The sequence below is a fragment of the Perca fluviatilis genome, chromosome 7, assembly GCF_010015445.1.
Source record: "Perca fluviatilis chromosome 7, GENO_Pfluv_1.0, whole genome shotgun sequence".
NCBI lineage: Eukaryota > Metazoa > Chordata > Actinopteri > Perciformes > Percidae > Perca > Perca fluviatilis.
The window spans coordinates 41,849,938-41,871,637 of NC_053118.1; the positions used below are offsets into that span (position 1 = coordinate 41,849,938).

General features: G+C 41.4%; 2 protein-coding genes across 2 annotated transcripts in view; one reads left to right on the forward strand and one right to left on the reverse strand.

The window, feature by feature from the left end:
- Positions 1–765, forward strand: part of LOC120561585 (complement C3-like) — a 123,137-nt gene extending 122,372 nt beyond the window's left edge. Inside the window, exon 43 of the mRNA XM_039804728.1 lies at positions 372–765. Within this exon, the coding sequence (XP_039660662.1) occupies positions 372–513 (142 nt within the window). The 3' untranslated portion in view covers positions 514–765. The remainder of the gene's footprint in view (positions 1–371) is intronic.
- Positions 1–21,700, reverse strand: part of LOC120562507 (phosphatidylinositol 4-kinase beta-like) — a gene marked incomplete in the record, with an annotated part of 334,834 nt that overhangs the window by 186,068 nt on the left and 127,066 nt on the right.

Here is a 21,700-nt window from a genome sequence, read left to right on the forward strand (position 1 = left end):
TTTTTGCAACCGTTTTCTTACTTCCCCGACGTTTTTGTAGATTTTTTTCTACACTTTTTGTTTGTGGTTTTGTAGTTTTTTTTGACATTTTTGTCACTTTTTTCAACATTCTTTTATCATTTTTCTTTTTTCAAATGCTATAAAATTTAATAAAACACCCAAATTCAATGAAAGCAGTGAAGTGATCATTTATTTTTTTGTGAAAAGCGTTGTATGGAACCATCCACATTATTTTTTGGACAATTTGGTTGAAAGAACCACAAATTTTTGATGTAGAAACTTTGTGAAAATGGGTCAGATTGGACATAAGGGTTAATGTTGTGTAACAGTGTTACAGATGTGTATTTTTCACTGTGCTTTCCTCTCCTCAGGTATCAGTATGTGTTTGGAGAGAGAACCTGGATCGAGTACTGGCCCACAGAAGCTGAGTGTCAAACTGAGGAACACAGAATCACCTGTTTGGGCTTGGAGGAGATGGTTCAACAGTACGAGATCTTTGGGTGTCAGCAGTAGTGAAACTCAAGAAAAGAAAATGTCATTTAAAATTGTTTTTTAATTTGCATCATTCTTATTATGTAAAACATTCCCTGCTATGGGATATGATGGCTCACAATGTTCCACTGTATTGATTAAAATGTAATGGTCTTAAAGGTTCAGTAGGAAAGACATAAAACTACCTTTCTGTCATATTTGCTGAAACTGACCCTATGTTCAAGTAGAACTACATGAAGCAGGTCATTTAGTTCGGGGGAGGAGGGAGGGGCTTCAGCGGAAAGTGGGGGAGGGACTGAGAAGTAAAGGTAAAAGTACTTTATTGTCACATACACATACATGTAGCGAAATTCATTCTCTGCATTTAACCCATCCCTCAAGGGAGCAGTGGGCAGCCATTTACAGCGCCCAGGGACCAACTCCAGATCTGAGCCAGTGCCTTGATCAAGGGCACTGACTGGAGAACCTATTACATGTTTTTGATGGTGGGGGAAACCCACACAAACATGGGGAGAACATGCAAACTCCACACTGAAAGGCCCGGAACGACCTGGATTTGAACCCAAAACTTTCTTGTGGTGAGGCCACAGTGTTAACCATAGGGCCACCATACTGCCAAGTTGTTGATGTTCAAATGTTTTGGCTAAGTCCTGGATCTTCACAATCCTACCTACGGCACCTTTAATGAGCATTGTCTTTGTTTGAAAAATAGACACTGATTACTGTTATTTTGGTTGTGATTCAGAATATATACGCTCATGTAGATCAATTAACGATACCTGCAGCAGTAATAAAGCTGACATTTTAAGCTATTGTAAAACCACTGTCAAAAATAAAAGTAAAGTGGGCGACCGGATAGCTCACCTGGTAGAGAGGGTGCCCATATATAGAGGTTCAGTCCTTGATGCAGCGGCCCTGGGTTTGACTCCTCCTTGTGACCCTTTCCTGCATGTCACCCCTTCCTCTTTCATGTCTTCAGCTGTCCTATATAATTAAATGCCCACAAAATAAAATCTTTAAAAATAAAATAAAACTATTTGTAACTGAAATGCTGTTGTTTTATTAGCTGGTTTAGCAAAGAAATCACTTGAAAAAAGTCTTCATGATGATCCCGATCTCTTTGATCAGGATCAGGTTTCATTGCAGGTTTCATTGCTTTGTGCAATGGACCTTTTTCACAGCAGACATGTTGACTTGTCATAGTAGGAAAAGCACAGCTGAAATTGATAATCTTAACGATGGCTCAATTCCATCAAGTGTTCCAGTAAGATATTTCAGTGAGTCAGCATGCCCAATACCAGGACCTCTCCTAAGTGGAATGCAGCCATCATTAATGGTTTAATACCAGGACCTCTCCTAAGTGGAATGCAGCCATCAGTAATGGTTTAATACCAGGACCTCTCCTAAGTGGAATGCAGCCATCATTAATGGTTTAATACCAGGGTCTCTCCTAAGTGGAATGCAGCCATCATTAATGGTTTAATACCAGGGTCTCTCCTAAGTGGAATGTAGCCATCAGTAACAGTGGTGGAGGAAGTACTGAATCTCAGTACTTAAGTAAAAGTACAAATAACCAGAGATATATTTACTTTAGTAAAAGTAAAAGTACTTTACTTTGAAAAGTTTGCCAACTTTTCTTTTGGGTGAACAGTGTCACAGCTTTTTGTCTATCGGATGTATTTGTCTCTTTAATATTTGCTTATAAGAAAGGGCACTCGACAACGACAGCCTTAGTTCAGATGACGGATGATTGGTTGCATGAAATTGACGATAGAAAATTAGTTGGTATGGTAATGTTAGATCTGAGTGCAGCATTTGATTTAATTGATTATGATCTATTATTGAAAAAATTAAGTTCTTATGGATTTGAAAAGTGTGCAATCCAATGGATCTATAGTTATCTTACTAATAGGGAGTTTAATGTACTGTTTAATGGTAGTTATTCAGAGACAAAGGTTCTGCGTTGTGGGGTGCCTCAAGGGAGTTGTCTTGGACCACTGTTATTTTCTATTTTCATTAATGATTTGTTTAATTATCTTATTAAATTCTTAAAAAATATAATTATTACAAAAGTACCAGAAATTATTTATAAAAGATTGACTTTTTTCAGTGACATTCATACTCATTCCACGCGTCAATCAAGTGAAGGGCGTTTCTTGTTACCCGTCTGTCAAACAAATCAACTTCAAAGAACATCATGTTATAGAGCAATGGTGGCATGGAACTTGCTCCCGTTATTATTGGTTTCAGAGAGGCACAATGTTAGTTTTTCCAAAAAATTGAGACTGTATTTATTTACTTTGGAGTAACTGTAATTATGTTTTTAATAATGACTGCATAATGAGCTACGGCAATGGGAATGTGATTTTTATTTTATATTATACCTAGAGAGTGGTAATATTTTGTACATGTAAGAGCTTATATATTGTTACATGGTTATGTTGTTATGTTTAGTGTATATGTGTTGTGTTGTGTGTTAGTTATATGATTTAGAAGATGTTATGTGCACTTCTGTATTTGTCTTCATTGTCTTCATTGTTGTACAGCTTTGATGTTAATATTTTGGTAAAAATTAAGACCCTAGGAAGAATAGCTGATGCTTAATGGAGTAGCTAATGGGGATCTAAAGAAAGAAAGAAAGTACAACAATGAAAACCCTACTTAAGTAAAAGTAAAAAGTACCTGATTTTAAATGTACTTTAAGTATTAAAAGTAAAAGTACTTTCATAACGATAAAAAAAAAACAGTATGGGCTGTGGCATTTTAATTAAGTTAGTTTTAGGTTAATGTAATAGTGCTTACCATCTGTGGCCCAGTTTACATTCTGACTTACAATTCTGGTTATCTATCAGGGTGATCTGCAGAGTTAAATATCATTAGCAAAACCAACAAAGAAGACTGGGTATATCTTTAAAATATTTATTTAACTATAACACAGACATTTCATGTTAATTGCAGTACATTAACCATTTTAACATTCTAACAATAACATTGTTAATTACCAGATGTTTAGGGCTGTAAACATTTTTTGTTTCAGTGCATAAGTTCTAATTTGACATGAATATGTCATCAGGAACATGTATTCTCTGCTTATAGTGCTTATAGTCCATATATTTCATTCTTCACACAACTCCATTTCAAGTCTCCATCAAGTATAAAACTTAACCTAAACTTAACATCATCAGAATTTCAACTCTGTTTCTCTCCATCAAGTCTCAAATGACAAAATAAAACAACCTGTGAAGATTTGGAGCACTTTTTAAAAACTTCACATCACCAGTATTTTTTGTTGAGCTTCAAAAGGAGTTGGTTGTCAAAGTTTTCTGAACCTAGCCTGCCTCTTTTGGGGGTATAAATCTGCCCATCCTGAGCTGAAGAGTCTCTCACAGGCTGAAGAGGCAGGCAATGGAGTATTACCTTAAAGTGTAAAGTGCAGGTTAACCACCACAACCAATTAATATGTAAATGAAGTGCTCAATATGTATGTATTTAAACATTTCTGTCTTAAAATGCGTTAAAATAACATTTATTGGGATTTCTTCAAAGGTAGCATGTTTTTTACAGTAAGCTGACGTCATAAGAGGGAGTAGCATACTCATAGTAGGTACATAGACAGGCCAACAACGGGACAAGTTTATCCATTTTCGCCATCTTATTCATCACTAACTTCACTTCTGAGAGCGTTTTAGAAATTAACTGTTTAGATTTCAAATATAGGCAGTCTTCCTAAAACGGTTGCTGAATTGACAATTTGCTTCAAAGTTTTCGGAGTTGAGAAGCTCCATAAAGTAACGCGACAACCAGCAGCGCCTGCCCCGGCCGCTGGCTCGTCGCTCGGACAGTCTTGCTCAGACACACTGCTATAAACCGGAGATCTATCAGACCGGTCTTGTAAATAAGAGGCTTTTATTTCGCCGTTGACGGATCGTTTGTTTAAATATCACAACACATGTCCATCGTAAGATTAACGAACCTGTGGTCTTTTCGGAGTTAAACTCAACAATCCCCTGACAACCTCGCTTGCCAGCTGTCTTTCACACACACACGGCCACATAGTCACACACACACACACACACACACACACACACACACACACACACACACACAGAGCCTCAGCGCAGCAGGCAGAGGAGAGAGTGGGTCACAGAGGCAGCAGTAAAATCAGCCCACTTCGTAGCCACAAACCTCACCCAGGCACCAATCAGCCGTTTGTCCTAGTGGACCCTCTGCCCTGTTTCTGATGTACTCCTACATCCCGCACAAACACAATAGTTTACCATTTTTGCTAGCTAGGTCTCCAATATAACTGCTAGCCTACTAGCCGTTAGACTAGCTAACGGTAACTCTAGTCGTGGAGTCCCTCTTATGACGTCACACCCCGCCTAGTGGAAGGGAGGGGGAGTGCTTAAAACCAATGTAAAAAATACCAACTTTTCATATTATATTCAGCATTTTGTTATAAAAAGCCATACAAAACAATGGTGGGCGGCTCTAATCTTTATGTTTAATAAGCACATTGCTTAACTTGATGAAAAATGTAACCTGCAATTTACACTTTAAGTGACAATCTGTACATGGCAGGCACTGATTTGAGAACAACCATGGTGGTAGCTGTGCTGGCCAGGTATACATCCAGCTGCTTAGAAGTCTCTTGGACGTTGTCTTTCATGATGTCAAAGTAGTCCTCCTCCTCCTCCTCCTGCTCTGATGGTTAAACTGCACTGGCTCCTGCTGCTCCAACTGAGTCTTGATGTAGTTCATGCCTGTCCATTGGACCAAATAAAGGAAAGAAAGAAAAGACTACTGTATTTATCTCCATAACCAGATATAACCATTAGGTTGACTAGGCTATGGTCATTTTGCTCCTCAGTAACTATACGGTTTTATGCATTTGGGCACCCCCGATAACCTACATTTGTCAGCCATCAAACCTGACTGACCTGGAGATATTTTTTTAAGGAGAAATGGTTTAAAAAACTTGCAATCAAAAGCCCAGCAGATGATAAACTGAAATCCTAAAAATTATCAGAGGCACCCAAACCTTTGCATAAAACTGTAACAACACATTTTTGATTCTACTGTTAGGAGCTGCTCTTTGCCAGGCTTTCCATCTTGCAAATTAAACAACCAATGACTTACCCAGATTCAGCAAGTCCTCATTGCTTGTCCAGGATGTCCGAAACTTTGGAAGTAAAATTGCAGCAGCAATGACTTCGGGGTTGGAAAGCATGGGTCCAAACCGCTGCTGTATTCCTTCTTGAAGGGCAAAGATCAGTGGCTCGCAGAACTTGGATGAGGTTAGGAGGCGGTCAAGCTTCACAGTTAGGAGGGTAATAGTGGGCACCAGCCATCCCATATGGACATTCACCTCTGTCTGCATTATGTTCAGTGCCTTGGCGATTGGGCTCATGGTAGCAGCATATTCAGTCAAGAAGGCAAGTTCTGCAGGGCTGAACGTGTCACACAGTGGTAAATAATCATACAAAATTTCATATGGCGATAACATTTGTAACATACACAGATGGCTAATGTTACTAAATATTACATTAGTTAATATTGCACAAGCAAATATTGGAAGATAATTGCTATTTGTATATGTTTATGCAAGACAATGTGTTTGGCAGCATAACGCTAACATGGGGACTTTAAGTGCAATGCACCCTCTAACTCCTCTTCCAGATCTTCAGCATTCTCACTGTCACTCACATCTTCCTCCTACCCCCCCCCAACCAAACTTTTTTCGTCACACCCATAAACCCTGAAGGCCTTGATGAAATTTGAAGCATTGTCAGTAGTGGTTCTGACAATCTTTTCACGAATGTTGTATTCAGTATGGATGTCATTGAGGGCTCCAGCTAATACATCAAATGTATGGGATCCTTTAAGCCTTTTGCACGCAAGAGCAACCGAACATCTCTGTAGGCTGTCCGGCTCAATCCAGTGGGCGGTCACCCCAATAAAACTTTGACAAAATCCGTCCAGCAGTCTGTCATAGTTGCAATGTATTCAAAGTTGTGCATCACTTTCCTTACTCTGGCTTTCATTTCCTCTGTTGTTTTCTTAATTTTAGCTCTGACTGTTGTTCTGGACATCACTGTGTAGTTTGGCATAGTATGCTGTATTAAATTTATAAATCCTGGTTGCTCCACAACTCCTAAGGGATGCAAACCCTGAACAACAAAGTTGATGACTGCCTGGTCCATGCTCTTTTGTGAGGCTTTGGTGTCCTCTAGTTTCTGCTGCTTACTGTTTGATGCACTCTCACCAGCAGGCAAGCTTCCCTTCCTCTTGACTTTTGGTGCTGTCAGTTGAAGGTATCGGTTGAGCTGATGTTCATGCTTTCTCTGAAAATAAAAAAAGTAACAATATACTCTTGGTTAATAAATTAATTTGAACTCATTCAACCTAATACTCCTATGATGATGTTCTATAATGATGGAGGTTACTGTCCAAAGTTTATAGCAACTAGTGCAATGCCCGTTAAAAACCCTAAAGCCCAAAAGAATATGGAGCTGAGCGCAAATTCTTTCAGGATGACTTCCTAAACATAATCACTCCTCACTCCACTGAATGGATCAGCTGTAGAGGTGTTCACTTTAGTCTTAACCAATCAGAAGCGGCCATGAAATTCACGAGCCAATCACTGCACGACATCCCTGTTTTAAACCTGTATCTCTCTCTGCTGCTCAGTTGTCATTTCAGGATATGAGCACCACCCTCCTCCTCCCCTGCTCCTCCGGTCTTCGCCCCTCACGGCTCCTGGGTACTCTTCCGGCTGGCCTCTCCTGGCGGCCTTCGGCGTTGGTCTTCGGGCTCCTCACACCACCATCAGTGTCTACACTCCATAGGGGGGTTCATACTTCGGCCCTAGCCCTTTTTAAAAGTTTCTCAGAATTTTTAAATGATGGTGGAGTCTAATAATAAATCATCACATATCAGAAATGAAGTCTCCTGATTGAAATAGTATATGGCTCTTATTTCATTTTACCTTTCACAGCAGCAACGCATCTGCTCTTCCCCCCCACTCTCTCTCTCAGTTTCCCGCAGTAGAATTACCAATCTACTAATCTACTAGCTTTATCTTCCTGCCATTTAGGTTGCTATATGTCAAGACGCATTTCACAAGATTGCAGCATAAATTACCACGTTACTACAACAACATGCAAAGCAGCAGGGACATTAACTATCATAGTACTACTAGCTAACGTTAATGTTAGCATAGCAACAAGTTTGCTTACCTCAACATGCTTCTTCAAATTTGAAGGAGAGTTCTTGAAGGCCAGCAGCTAATTTTTTCGGGGCAGGCATAGTTTACATAAGAACCTCCACAAGTCGTTTGTCGAGTACGAGTCGTGCTCCGGTAATTTCAAATAATTCTTGTAAATACGGCCATGGGTGGCTTATTGACTCAGGCTCAGACTCCATCTCCTAATGGCCACACACCAGACGGCCGTTGGAAAAGTCCAGCGGAAGGGGCCGGGCGGGCTCTAGAATCTTTGGTTAGATGAAGAATCATACCTGATTGGATCCAGACTCCAGAGCCTGAAGGGCTGTGATTGGGTCAATGTCTTTCTCTATCACTCTGGTAGCAACCAGGTAGCAACCATATATCGCAACCAAACCTCACTGGTGAGACAAACGTGTGACGGTCAGGATGATGTTTTGGCAGGGGGATAAAACCAAAACTGATCAGAAAATGTAACAAAAATGTAACGGGACGTTGTAGAAATGTAGTAGAGTAGAAAGTATAGATAATTGCTGCAAAATGTAACAAAGTAAAAGTCAAAAGTATGCACTATTGATTGTACTTAAGTAAAGTACAGATACGTGAAAAATTTACTTAAGTACAGTAACAAAGTATTTGTACTTCGTTACATTCCACCACTGATCAGTAATGGTTTAATACCAGGGCCTCTCCTAAGTGGAATGCAGCCATCATTAATGGTTTAATACCAGGGTCTCTCCTAAGTGGAATGCAGCCATCAGTAATGGTTTTGAATGCACCTGTGCTTTTCCTACTATGACATGTCAACATGTCTGCTGTGAAAAAGGTCTATTGTTGTTTTCTGTTGTCCCCACCCCCCATCCCTGTTGTCTTGCAGGTGTGGTCCCTTCTCTGTGGTGTCTGTTTGCCCCCCATCCCCATTTCCAGTGTAGTCTAACGTATTTTAGCGGGTACTATGATAATAATAATAATAATAATAATAATAATAATAATAATAATAATAATATAATTTCATTCAGGACACAAATGGAAGGTCCATAGTACATTGAAAATGGCAATATTTACAAACATATAGCAATAAATATACAGTACAGTACTATATAAATATATGGACCAGAATGGACATATTGAAGTGGGGTGTCTGGGTGTCCTCCCCCAGGGAAATTTTGAGCATCAAAGACTTCATTCCCTTCATTCTGATACACTTTAATGCACCAATTTTCGGTGGAAATACCTTTATTTAGCCTATGTGAAGGAAAACACAGATGGCAATTCAAAATATATTAAACATATAATGGAAAGTATGTTGTTAAGTGTCATAGGGCATTTTTAAGTAGGTATATCGAAATCCTGGAGCTTTCTTAGTGGGTATATACTGCGTATTATGTTGACTACACCGCTGCCCATTTCTGCCCCCCTGTCCAGACTGGTGACAAAATAAAAAATAAAAAATAAAAAATAAAAAATAAAAAATAAAACAGACAAAGGAGAATATTAAAACTCTCTTGTTAAAGTAAAACCTGTTTGGCACAACAAGGTATTCAGCTCATCATACTGTATACCAGGCTGCAGGGCAGGACAAGTTAAAAAAAGAAATTTAAAAATTTTAAAGAACTTTAATTAATCCATCACGGATCCGTAAAGAAATCCGTGATGACACAGTTTAACATCCTGTCCCCCCCCTGAGAGGTCTGAACATGAAGTTGCTTCCTCTGATCTGTCTCAGCTCGCTCTGCAGTGAGAAAACATTCAGTTATTATCAAAAATATATCAGATAAATCATATCTTTATATTTATATAACATGTCTTCAGGGTTTAAGGTACATTAATTCAATTCAATTCAATTTTATTTATAGTATCAAATCATAACAAAAGTTATCTCGAGACACTTTACAGATAGAGTAGGTCTAGACCACACTCTGTAATTTCCAAAACCCCAACAATTACAGTAATTCCATCAAGAGCAAGCATTAGCAGTGGCTATCGCGACAGTGGCGAGGAAAAACTCCCTTTTAGGGAAGAAACCTCGGCAGACCCAGACTCTTGGTAGGCGGTGTCTGACGGGCCGGTTGGGGGTGTGATGAACAGTGGCGTAATAGTCACATTAAAGGTCACAGTGACGTCGAAGGTTATCGTGGAAGTTCATGTCATAGCAGGGCACATCGTGTCATACTGAGTAGTGCTGTCCCCTATACCGGATCCAGACTACTCTGTGCATAGGAACATCACAGCAGGGCGTTGCGGGATGAAACGTGGCGCTGCAGAGCATGGGTGGATGCGGCGGATGCAGCAGGATGCAGCAGGATGCAACAGGATGCAGCAGGATGCGGCCGGGATTTGCAGAGAATCACAGAGCATAGCTCTGCGAAGAAGAAACATAAGGACTCCGGGGAGTAAACTCCCCAGAGCTAGATTAGTAACAAGCAATTCTGGGACAGGATGCATACAGAAGTAAAAAGTAGAGAAGAGAGAGCAGCTCAGTGTGTCATAGGAAGGAAACAGCATCCCCTGCAGTCTAGAATTGTAATAGCATAACTAACTACGAGGAGAAGCAGGTGGGCCGGGTTAGGTGGACGCTGCAACTCCTCACTCCCTAACTATAAGCTTTGTCAAAGAGGAGGGTTTTCAGTTTACTCTTGAATGTGGCGACGGTGTCTACCCCTCGAACCCAGACTGGAAGCTGGTTCCACATTATATTACATTATAACTGTTAGGTGAAGCTGCCCTGTTTTGGCTGAGCTGAAGGAATGTGAAATACAACGAAAACAAAGTGCCAAAACAGCGGGAAAAAGCGCTGAAAAAAATTACGACTTTTTCTCTTAAATATTACGACTTTTATTCTGAAATATCACTACTTTTTCTTGAAATATGACTTTTATTCTGAAATATCACAACTTTTATTATGAAATATTAGAGTTTTCATTCTGAAATATTACAACTTTTATTATGAAATATTACAACTTCTTTCTTGAAATATTACTTGTGTTTAACATTGTCTGTATGTGTGTGTGTGTGTGTGTGTGTGTGTGTGTGTGTGTGTGTGTGTGTGTGTGTGCGCGTGGTGTTAGTGTGCACGTGTCAAGCCTCGGCCGGAGACCTGCTGGTGCAGACTCCATCCTCTGTGTCTGTGACCCCGGGGTCAAATATCACCCTGAGCTGTGACATCACTGAGATGGGGGGGCAGTGCTCTCAGGTGGCGTGGCTGCATGTGGGCACGGCAAGCAGCGGCGGCTTCAGAGTGATCGGCCGGTCTGTCTCTGCTGTGTCTCTGTCTCTGTCTGTCTCAGTGCAGAGCGAGACTCCGTGTCTGCTGAACATCTCCAGCGCCGCCCTGCAGGATGCCGGACGCTACTACTGCGTCTACATCAACGGAGTCATGCTGCTGCTGGCCGGAGACGGAACCACGGTCACTGTCACAGGTCAGATACTCTCTATATGCTCCACCTTCTTCTGTCTCTGTGTCGGGGCTCTAACCTCCGGCTGATTTGTGAGGACTATGGTTAACTGCTCCTCAGATCTCTGCAGGGTAAATCCAGACAGCTAGCTAGACTATCTGTCCAATCTGAGTTTTCTGTTGCACGACTAAAACTTTTACACATGTTCCACCAAAACAGCCTTACATTGACTGTAAATTGTATTCTATTTAAATGTCTGTGTGTGAGTGTGTGTGTCTGTGTGTGTGTGTCTCTGTATGTGTGTGTCTGTGTGTGTACAGCAAATGGAAAATTGTGGTAACTCTGACATATACTATTATAGTTTTCATAGTTTTTCTGTGCACTCTACTCACGTGTGACGTGATGGCGCCAGTGTTTGCGGCTTGCCGTCTGTCACCGTTGTGTGCGTGTTTGTTTATGCTGTTTTTGTCATTTGTTGCGCAAAATGTTAACCCTCTGCTGGTGTATGATCGCCAGGCACTAATGGATCTTCAACTCTCTGCCAAAGACCTAGTAAAGTCAGAGTATGGATATAAAAATCTGCCTCCGCTTCTATTGGGGATCCCATCCTACCTGTGCCGCCCACAGCTCCACTTCCCGCGTAAACGTTACCGCCCGCCAGGGGTAAACGGCGGACGGGCTGGTGAGGATGAAGTTCCGCCACCGACTTCCTGGAGCGAATACTGTGTGGTCTGTCGCCTCCTCCACCTTGAGGCGATTGGGGACCTTGCCCCTGCCGATTCCTGGTTGGTAGGCCTACCTACTGTGGGCCTGGTTGGGGTGTTAGGCCTCGCAGGCCCCCGGCTCTCCCCTCGGTCCCGTGGGCGGGTGGACTTTTGTAACCCTGCGGCCTCTGTGTCGGTTCCCAGGGTGGTCAACGCCGCAGACTCGCCGGCTCCTGCCAGGTTCGGCACTGGTTAGATCGCTAGCGAATAAAACTTTATTCTGAATGATTTCTTCACTTCTCGTGGATTGGATTTCTTTTTATCACTGATAACGCGGATGACTGTTGGTGAGTCCAGTGCTTTCTCTGATTTATTGCCGCATGACTGTTGTTATTTTAACTCCCCACGGATGTCGGGTCGAGGAGGAGGAATAGCAACTGTGTACAAGAATGACTATAAATGTAAACAGGTATCGCTTGATTCCATGCACACAAGCTTTGAACTCAGCTTATTCGAGCTGCGCTGCTCTTACAAAGTGTTGTGCGCAGTGGTCTATCGGCCTCCCAAATATAATAAGGATTTTTTAAATGACTTTGCCGTTTTTTTGGCTGACATCATGCCTAAATATGACCATGTCCTTATTGTTGGGGATTTTAACATCCATGTGTGTTGTCCTGATAAGCCAATGGCAAAAGAATTCTTATATCTTATTGACTCTTTTAACCTTGTGCAATATGTGTCTGGCCCCACACATGAACACGGGCACATACTTGATCTTGTCCTATCCTTTGGTCTGCCTGTTATTAACTTAGAGATCTGTGACGCAGTGTTTTCTGACCACATGCCTGTATTATTTGAGTCTGTAATTGCTTTTAATACTTTTAAACCTTGCGCTGCTGTTAGGCGCTGTAGGATAATTAACCCTTCCACTGCTGCTCAGTTTTCATCTGTCTTCAGTCAGAATAGTGCCATACCACACTCTATTTGTAATGATCCAGAAGAGCTCAGCTTATGGTTAAACTCCACTTCTCAATTTGTTATAGACAGGGTAGCTCCATTGAAGAGTAGGCAGCCTAAAGCAAAAGCGGAGCCCTGGCTAAATGACACAGTTCGTGCTATAAGACGTGATTGCCGTAAAGCTGAGCGCAAATGGAAGAAGGACAAACTGCATGTTTCGTTTCAAATAGTACGAGATTGCTGGCGTCATTATCAGACAATTTTGAAAGAAGCTAAAAGGAAATATTTGTCTGATATTATTCTGTCTAACTCCAACAACCCTCGTATGTTGTTCAAAACTATTGATTCTGTTCTTAACGTCCAGCACATTACCTGTGCTGACACTTCTCACGCTGTATGTGAACAATTTCTTCATTTTTTTACTGAGAAGGTCACTTCTATTAGGGGGCAAAATGACACCTACTCATGACAATTCCATTTCTGTTGTCTGTTCTGCTGTCTTCGGAAGTTTGAACCTGTTACTCCGTTTGCGCTACAGCAGATTGTTGGCCACATGAAGCCTTCAGGTTCTCCAAATGACATTGTCCTTCCTCGACTTTTTAAGGATGTTTTCCCTACTATATGTACATCTGTTCTTGCAGTTGTCAATAGTAGCCTTTCCTCAGGCGTGGTCGCTGGAAATTTTAAACATGCAGTTGTCCATCCTTTAACTAAAAAACCTGGACTCGACCTTGCAGATCTAGCCAATTTCAGGCCTATATCAAAACTACCTTTCATATCTAAAATACTGGAAAAGCTGGTTTACAGTCAACTAATGGCCTTTTTGGAAGAACACGACATTCTTGAGGTCTTCCAGTCTGGTTTTAAAACCCTGCACAGCACAGAAACTGCTCTTCTAAGAGTATTTAATGATATATATTTTTAGCCACTGACTCTGGTGACTGTGTTGTTTTGGTGCTTCTGGACCTAACTGCTGCATTTGACACGGTGGACCATGAAATCCTGATCTCTCGTTTGGAGCAGTGGGTGGGAATCAAGGGTGTAGCTCTCAGCTGGTTCAGGTCCTATTTGGAAGGTCGCACTTTCTGTGTCAGCTATGGTGAATCGGTGTCCTCCTCTTCTCCTCTCGCTGTCCGGGCCCCCAGGGCCTGTTTGTTTTAGGCCCTCTTTTTTCTCACTCTATCTGCTCCCCGCTGGTACAATACTTAGGAAGCATGGCATTCTATTCCATTGCTATGCTGACGACGCCAAATCTATGTGCCACTTAAAAGAGCAACCCTCTCAGACCTGCGCCCGAATGCCTGGATGACATAAAGGCCTGGATGGCTTCTAACTTTTAAGTTTTAATGAAACTAAAACGGAAGTGATGGTTTTGGTGTCCACACTGGGACCCCTTCTGTCAATTTGGGTCCCTTGGCTCAATATGTCAAGCCAACCGCTTACCAATTTAGGAATAAAAATTGACTCAGATATTAAGATGGACAAACAGATTGGGGCGGTGGTTAAAGCAGGCTTTTTCCATTACGGCAGTTAGCCAAAATAAAGCCGATTCTTACTAGACAGCACTTTGAGACAGTAATGCACGCCTTTGTGACCACTCGGGTGGGATTACTGCAACTCCCTGTATGTAGGCATCAGTGCTGCTTTAGTCGTCGTCTTCAGATGGTACAAAACGGCTGCGGGCGGCCCTCTCTTAACGGGGAACACATAAATATGAGCACATTACCCCCGTTTTAGCCTCAACTCCACTGGCTCCCCGTATTTTTTAGGATCCAATTTAAAATTAATTTACTTGTATTTAAATCCTTAAATGGTCTTGCCCCATCATACCTGTCCGACTTGCTACACCCCTACATTCCGACCCGCTACCGCACGGTCAGCTGATCAACTGCCCCTGAATGTTCCTCAAAACTAAGCGGAAACTTAGAGGGGACCGTGGTTTTGCCGTGGCGGCTCCAAAAATGTGGAATGAGCTACCTCTGCCTATAAGACAGGCTTCTTCACTGTCTACTTTTAAATCTCTTCTTAAAACTCTATCTTTTTTCCTTGGCCTTCCCAGCAGAGGCTGACATTTTTCTGTAATTATTTTGACTGTGATACTGTTTTATGTTTAAATGTAGATGTAAATGTTTTATATTATTTTAAATTTTATCTGTACAGCACTTTGTGCAACGTTGGCTGCTTTTAAAGTGCTTTATAAATAAATTTGATTGATTGATTGATTGTATATATATATATATGTATATATGTGTGTATATATATATATATATAAATATGTATGTATATATATATATATATATATATGTATATATATATATGTATGTATGTGCACCGAGCTCAACCGAGCTCCACCGTCCCGTTGTCGACCTGTTGGTTCCTTCAGATGGCGCCCGTGGCGACGGCTCCGTCCCATTGGTCTGTCTGGTGTCTGGACTGGAGGACCCTGCTCGGGTCTGTAGAAGAAAAGGAATGCACTTAGAGTTTTGGTCTCTTGTTGTTCTTAATGACATTCCTACTGGGCTGAAACTATTTGAACCAACCAACAAACTGATTAGTTAGTGTGTAGTTTTTAACTGGGCCATGTTCAGCCATGACAAAACCTAGCAACGTGTTTGTGCTGTGTGAGCGCTCTGCTTTTTTATTACCACGAGTTTACAGACACATCTCTGCTGATTGGGTATCACCACAGAGCTGTAATCAGGCCTTAAAAGTTTGGCCCAACAAGGCCCGAGCCCGACCAAATAAAAGATCTTCAGCTCTAGTATATTACTGGGGACACAGCCACCAAATAATACCAGATAATGTAAAAAGCTGTGGTTTGTTTGGCAGCTTTAAAGCTAATCTGAAAATTCACTTAAAAATTTTTGTTTTTTACTAATTAAGCGTTGTTCAACACGGAAACCGGAGAAACACGGTGCACGCCGTTTTGAGATTGAACGTTCCCTGCTCTGTTCTTTTGGTCCGTTGACGTTTGATAAATGGCTGATATGAAGCGGGTTACGCCAACCGTCTTCGACAGGAATCCGGACCAGAAAACATTTGATTCGGCGCAAAAAAACATTGTGTAAACTGAAAAACGTTACAAGCCTGGCGGTGTGTCATTCGGCATACTTCCGTCAGTACACCGCTAATGTGCACTGACCACTTACTGGCGTAGTCCCACTTTAGATGGTTATACATTCTTGGTTATTACATGGCAGCTTATTGGACGAACGCGCCACGTGGCTCTGGCTGCTGCCGAATTTCAAAACCTACCATAATGGTCTATAATCTATAGGAAACTTTTCTGTAGTCTATGATCTATAATAAAATGTTCTATAATCTATAGGGACATTTTAGATAGTCTATAATCTATAGTAACATTTTCTATAGTGTATAATCTATAATAACATTTTCTATAGTCTATAATCTATAGTAGCATTTTCTATAGTCTATAATCTATAGAAAAACTTTTAGTCTACAATCTATAAGAACATTTTCGACAGTCTATAATCTATAGGAACATTTTATATAGTCTATAATCTATAGTAACATTTCCTATAGTCTATACCCTACAGGAATATTTGATATAGTCTAAAATCTATAATAACATTCTCTATAATCTATAGTAAAATTTCATATTGTCTATAATCTATAGGATCATTTTCTATTGTCTATAATCTGTAGTAAAATTTTCTATAGTCTATAATCAATGGTAACATTTCGTATAGTCTATAATCTATAAGAACATTTTCCCTTCAGGACTTTTACTGTAACAGAGTATTTCTACACTGTGATATTAGTACTTTTACTGCAGTAATCAGAATACTTCTTCCAGTGCTGTAGCTGAGAGAACTTCTTCTTCTGCAGGACATGGTGGACTGGGAGGTGAACGGGGAAAGGGGCGAGGCTGATGACCTCCTCCATCCCAGAATCCTCTCTGGTGGAGAGGCCGGTGTCATCAGCGTACAGGTGGATGTTCCTGAACGGACGTGGGCGCGCGGAGCGGCAGTGTCCTGCGTGCTGACGGACGGAGAGCTGCAGATCAGACGCACCGCCATGAGCAGGATAGGTTAGGCACTTCCTGTTTAAACCATATAAGGGAGGTCACTTCCTGTTTTAACCATAGAGGTGAGGTCACTTCCTGTACTTGTCATTCACCTGCGAAAGAAGGAAAGTTGCTTTTTTTAGAATTGTTTCTCTTTTTCTTACGTTGTTGTGGCTTTTGTGTGTGAATGTGTGCGTGTGTGCGCGTGTGTGTGCACGCCGTGTGTGTGTGCGCTTGTGTGTGCGCACGTGTGTGTGTGTGTGTGTGTGTGTGTGTGGTTGTGTGTGTGTGCGTGCGCGTGCGTCTGTGTGTGTGTGTGCGCGTGTGTGTGTGCTTGTGTGTATCTGCACGTGTGTGTGTGTGTGTGTGTGTGTGTGTGTGTGTGTAGGACAGTCCACTGACTGTGTGTTTCTGACCTACGCTATGGGCGCCATGTGTGTCATCCTGCTCATCATCACGGTGACGCTCAGCATCCTGTTGTCCCGACGACAGAGCGGAGATGGTGAGCACAGACGCAAGCTTCAAAGCGATAAACTTTCAATAAATCAAATCTAAAATGTTGTTTCTTCACAGGAAGAGAAGCAGACGGTCGGCTGGAGATGACTGACGAGGTATCACACAGAGGAGCTTCAGTTAACTTAAAGGAGCACGCCGACTTATTGGGACTTTGTCTTATTCCTTGTATCCCCCAGAGTTAGATACGTTTTTAATTTGATTTATAGTATCAAATCCTCACAAGAGTTATCTCGAGAAACTTTACAGATAAAGTAGGTCTAGACCAGTGGTTCCCAACCTGGGGTCCGGGCACCCCTTAGGGGGGCGGCAAAGATCACAGGGTCTTTATCTGGTTTGAGGTTGAGGTAAAAAAAAAAATATTTGCACATGTTAAACAAATTATGATAATACACTATACAATATATAATGTGTACAAAAGTCTGAATAAAAACTATATATTTTTCTTCTCACTTAAAATTGTAGGCAGGCTCAGCTTTTCTTAGACATAAGTAGGGGGTTGCCAAGGAGAAAAGGTTGGGAACCACTGGACTAGACCACACTCTATAATTTACAAAGACCCAACAATTCCAGTGATTCCTCCAAGAGTATTTAGTGGGACAGTAGTGAGGAAAAACTCTTTTAGGGAGAAACCTGGGACAGACCCAGGCTCTTGGTAGGCGGTGTCTGACGGGACAGACCCAGGCTCTTGGTAGGAGGTGTCTGACGGGACAGACCCAGGCTCTTGGTAGGAGGTGTCTGACGGGACAGACCCAGGCTCTTGGTAGGTGGTGTCTGACGGGACAGACCCAGGCTCTTGGTAGGAGGTGTCTGACGGGACAGACCCAGGCCCTTGGTAGGGGATGTTTGACGGGGGAGACCCAGGCTCTTGGTAGGTGGTGTCTGACGGGACAGACCCAGGCCCTTGGTAGGGGATGTTTGACGGGGGAGACCCAGGCTCTTGGTAGGGGGTGTCTGACGGGACAGACCCAGGCCCTTGGTAGGGGATGTTTGACGGGACAGACCCAGGCTCTTGGTAGGTGGTGTCTGACGGGACAGACCCAGGCCCTTGGTAGGGGATGTTTGACGGGACAGACCCAGGCTCTTGGTAGGGGGTGTCTGACGGTGCCGGTTGGGGGTGTGATGGTGATGAACAGTGGCAATTATAGTCACAATAAGGATAATGGAACAGTGACTAGAAATAGTAGTCCTAGTAGTTCATGTCATGGTTTAGCAGGACGCAGCAGGACACTGCAGAACGTAGTAGGGTGTAGCAGGGAGTGCAGCAGGACCACGGTGACAGCTGCAACCAACATCTTGGGGCCATCCTAATCCAAGGAAATATGCTGGGCAAAAAAAACAAAAAAACATGCCTTTATCATCTCCTATCATTCTCCTCCAGGATCTGTGCTTAGCTAGGCTAGCGGTGGGTGCGTCAGACATAGTTAGGACACACACGGAGATGAGAAGGGTATGTATGGACTTATCTTACTCTGGGGGATACGGTGAATAAGACAAAGTCCCAATAAGTTGGCATGTTTCTATAAATGTTATTTCACACCGAGTTTTTAGTCTTTTTAATACAGATGATTGTGTCTCTGCAGGCGTCAGCTGATCTTCACTACGCCGCTCTGACATTTGAAACTTCAGGCAGAAGAAATATCAGCTGATTCTTCACTTCCTGTTCTGAGTCTGGTGGGGAGTCTGATTGGCTGTCTGGACTCTCCAAAATAAGAGCATCAAAAGATAAAAGACGTATCTATTGTTGAGTTGGGTCGGGCTTTGCAAAATATATCTCAGGCTAAAAATGCTGGTTCTGCTACATAAAAAAAACACACACATATAAACACACACACACATATAAACACACACAGACACACACACATAAAACACACACACACAAACACACACACATAAACACACACACACAAACACACACACAGACACACCCAGACACACACAAAGAGACACACATAGACATTTACACACACACACACACACAGACACACAGACATACACACACACACACAGACAGACGCACACACACACACACACACACACACACAGACACACACTGACTCACTCAGTGTTGAGAAGGATGAAGAATGATTATTGGGGGGGTAAATGAGGCCTGTGCATAAAGCAGATGCGCGTCCTTGTTTGTCAGATTAACGAATGCTGTAACTAGTTATGTAAACGAGTTTCCTGCTGACTGACCTTCTTCTGGCTCGTTATGGAGGAAGTTTTTGGCTGTTTCCTGACTCAGATGAGAGGAAACTCTCCGTCGACATGTTCCTCTACGGTCTACGAGTTTGTACGGGGTCAGAACATATGTTAGTGTTGTCGGAAAAAAACGACATGGATGCCAAAGAATTTTACTTTTCCTTCCTTTCGGGGGTTAATCTTTACCTGCAGAGGAGGTTCTAACTAATATTTTAATGTTTTTATTTTTAATAAATATTTTAAAGATGCCTTGGTTGTCTTTTATAACTTTTATTCTGCCTTACCTATATTTTAATAATTTGATTGTACTTTTGTTTTTATTGCTAATATTTATTATTATTATTATTATTATTATTATTACAAATTGAATTACTTGCCTCAAGATTTTAACATAATGATACACATGCTATTGGTTTTATGCATTTTTTTCTAACAATGTGGCTTGATTCTATGATGTATTTAAATGATTTATGGTTATTTATTGTGTGGCACTTTTTACCTTTTAAAGCACTTTTAAACATAACACTTATTACTAATCTTTAATGGTATGTGTATATATTTTTTAACTTCAAGAGCAAGTAACTCAGACAGTATTTATGCCCCCTTTAAAATGTTTTAATTTTTGAGTTTAAATAACATGTTTTTAATATTGGGATATAATTTATGTTGTATTGGGATGCCGGGCTATTTATTTATTTACATAACTCTATATATATATTTTAATTATTTCATGTATTTATTTTGTTATTTCTCTAGGAGAGACACCAGGGTAGTTGTGGAGGTGATTTTTTATTTAAAGTTTTAAATCTCCCGCTGTCTGTCCTGTCCAGTGGTTCTTTTAACCTGCTTTTAATATCTGGCCGTCTTTTAAACCTTTTTTTTTGTATAACCGAACCCGGCTTTTTAAGGAGTTCTTTAATTGTATTATTCACACTAGTGGTCCCCTTGTACCCGTGCCCCTCGCAGCACCAATCCTGGGCGCTGCGTTTTAAGCCAAACCTAACCACAACCTAATTCTATCCCTAATCCTAAAACCAAGTCTTAACAGCCCTTTAAACTTGTGGGGTCCAGCAATTTGGCCCCACAAAGCGGTTGGGACCCCACAAGTATAACGGACTCCTTGTCTTGGACCCCACGAATATAGTTAAACAAGAACATTGATACACACACACACACACACCCGCACATACAGACACACACACCTGCACACACAGACACAGACACAGACACACATACACACACACACACACACACACACACACACAGACATTGTTGAACACAAGTAATATTTCAATAAATAAGTCGGAATATTTCAGAATAAAAGTTGTGATATTTCATAATAAAAGTCATAATATTTCAGGATAAAAGCTGTAAAATTTCAGGAAAGAAGTTATAATATTTAAGAGAAAAAGAGATTTTTTTCTGTTTTGGCACTCGCTGCATTTGACATTCATTCAGCTCAGCCAAAAACGGCTCAGCTGCTGCACCTCAGATATATAATGTAAAATAATTAGGGCTGGGCAAGTTAATACATTTTTATCGCATTAAATCATTAATTAATTAACGCCGACAATTATTTTATTGCGCATTAACTCAGTTTTTATTATTTCTTTTATTATTGTAAAAGTCTGTTGCTCACAGGCTTTTATTTTGTAAAAGTCTGTTGCTGACTGCTGCCACGCTTACAGGAACAGGAAAAGAAAAGAATTGTCGGATAAACAAACCAACAAACGTGGAGAAGGGTACAGAACTTTTACATGGCCATTTTCATTTTAAAGTTCTTCCAGATGGCGCAGTCGACAGAACCAAAGTTATTTGTAACCACTGCAAAGCTGAATTTTCTTATCACCAGAGTACTTCCAGTCTGAAATATCACCTAAATGCAATACACTCCGTCGATGACAGCAAATCATTCAACGAAACAAACAGTGGCGTGTCAGCAGACTACGTTAGATGCAGCGTGTGGGAGAAGTATAGATAAACAAATGCAAGAGAAGCTAACAAATGCCATAGCAAAGTTGATATCTACAGACTGCAGGCCCATTAGTGTTGTGGAGGACGTTCTGAGAATCGCAACAATGACGGCAGGTATGAGATTTTACAAGACGCACCATCACAAGAAGAATACCCCAGTTGTATGAAAAGGAGAGGGCCGCAAAAGTGACACCTTTACAACGTGTTCCTC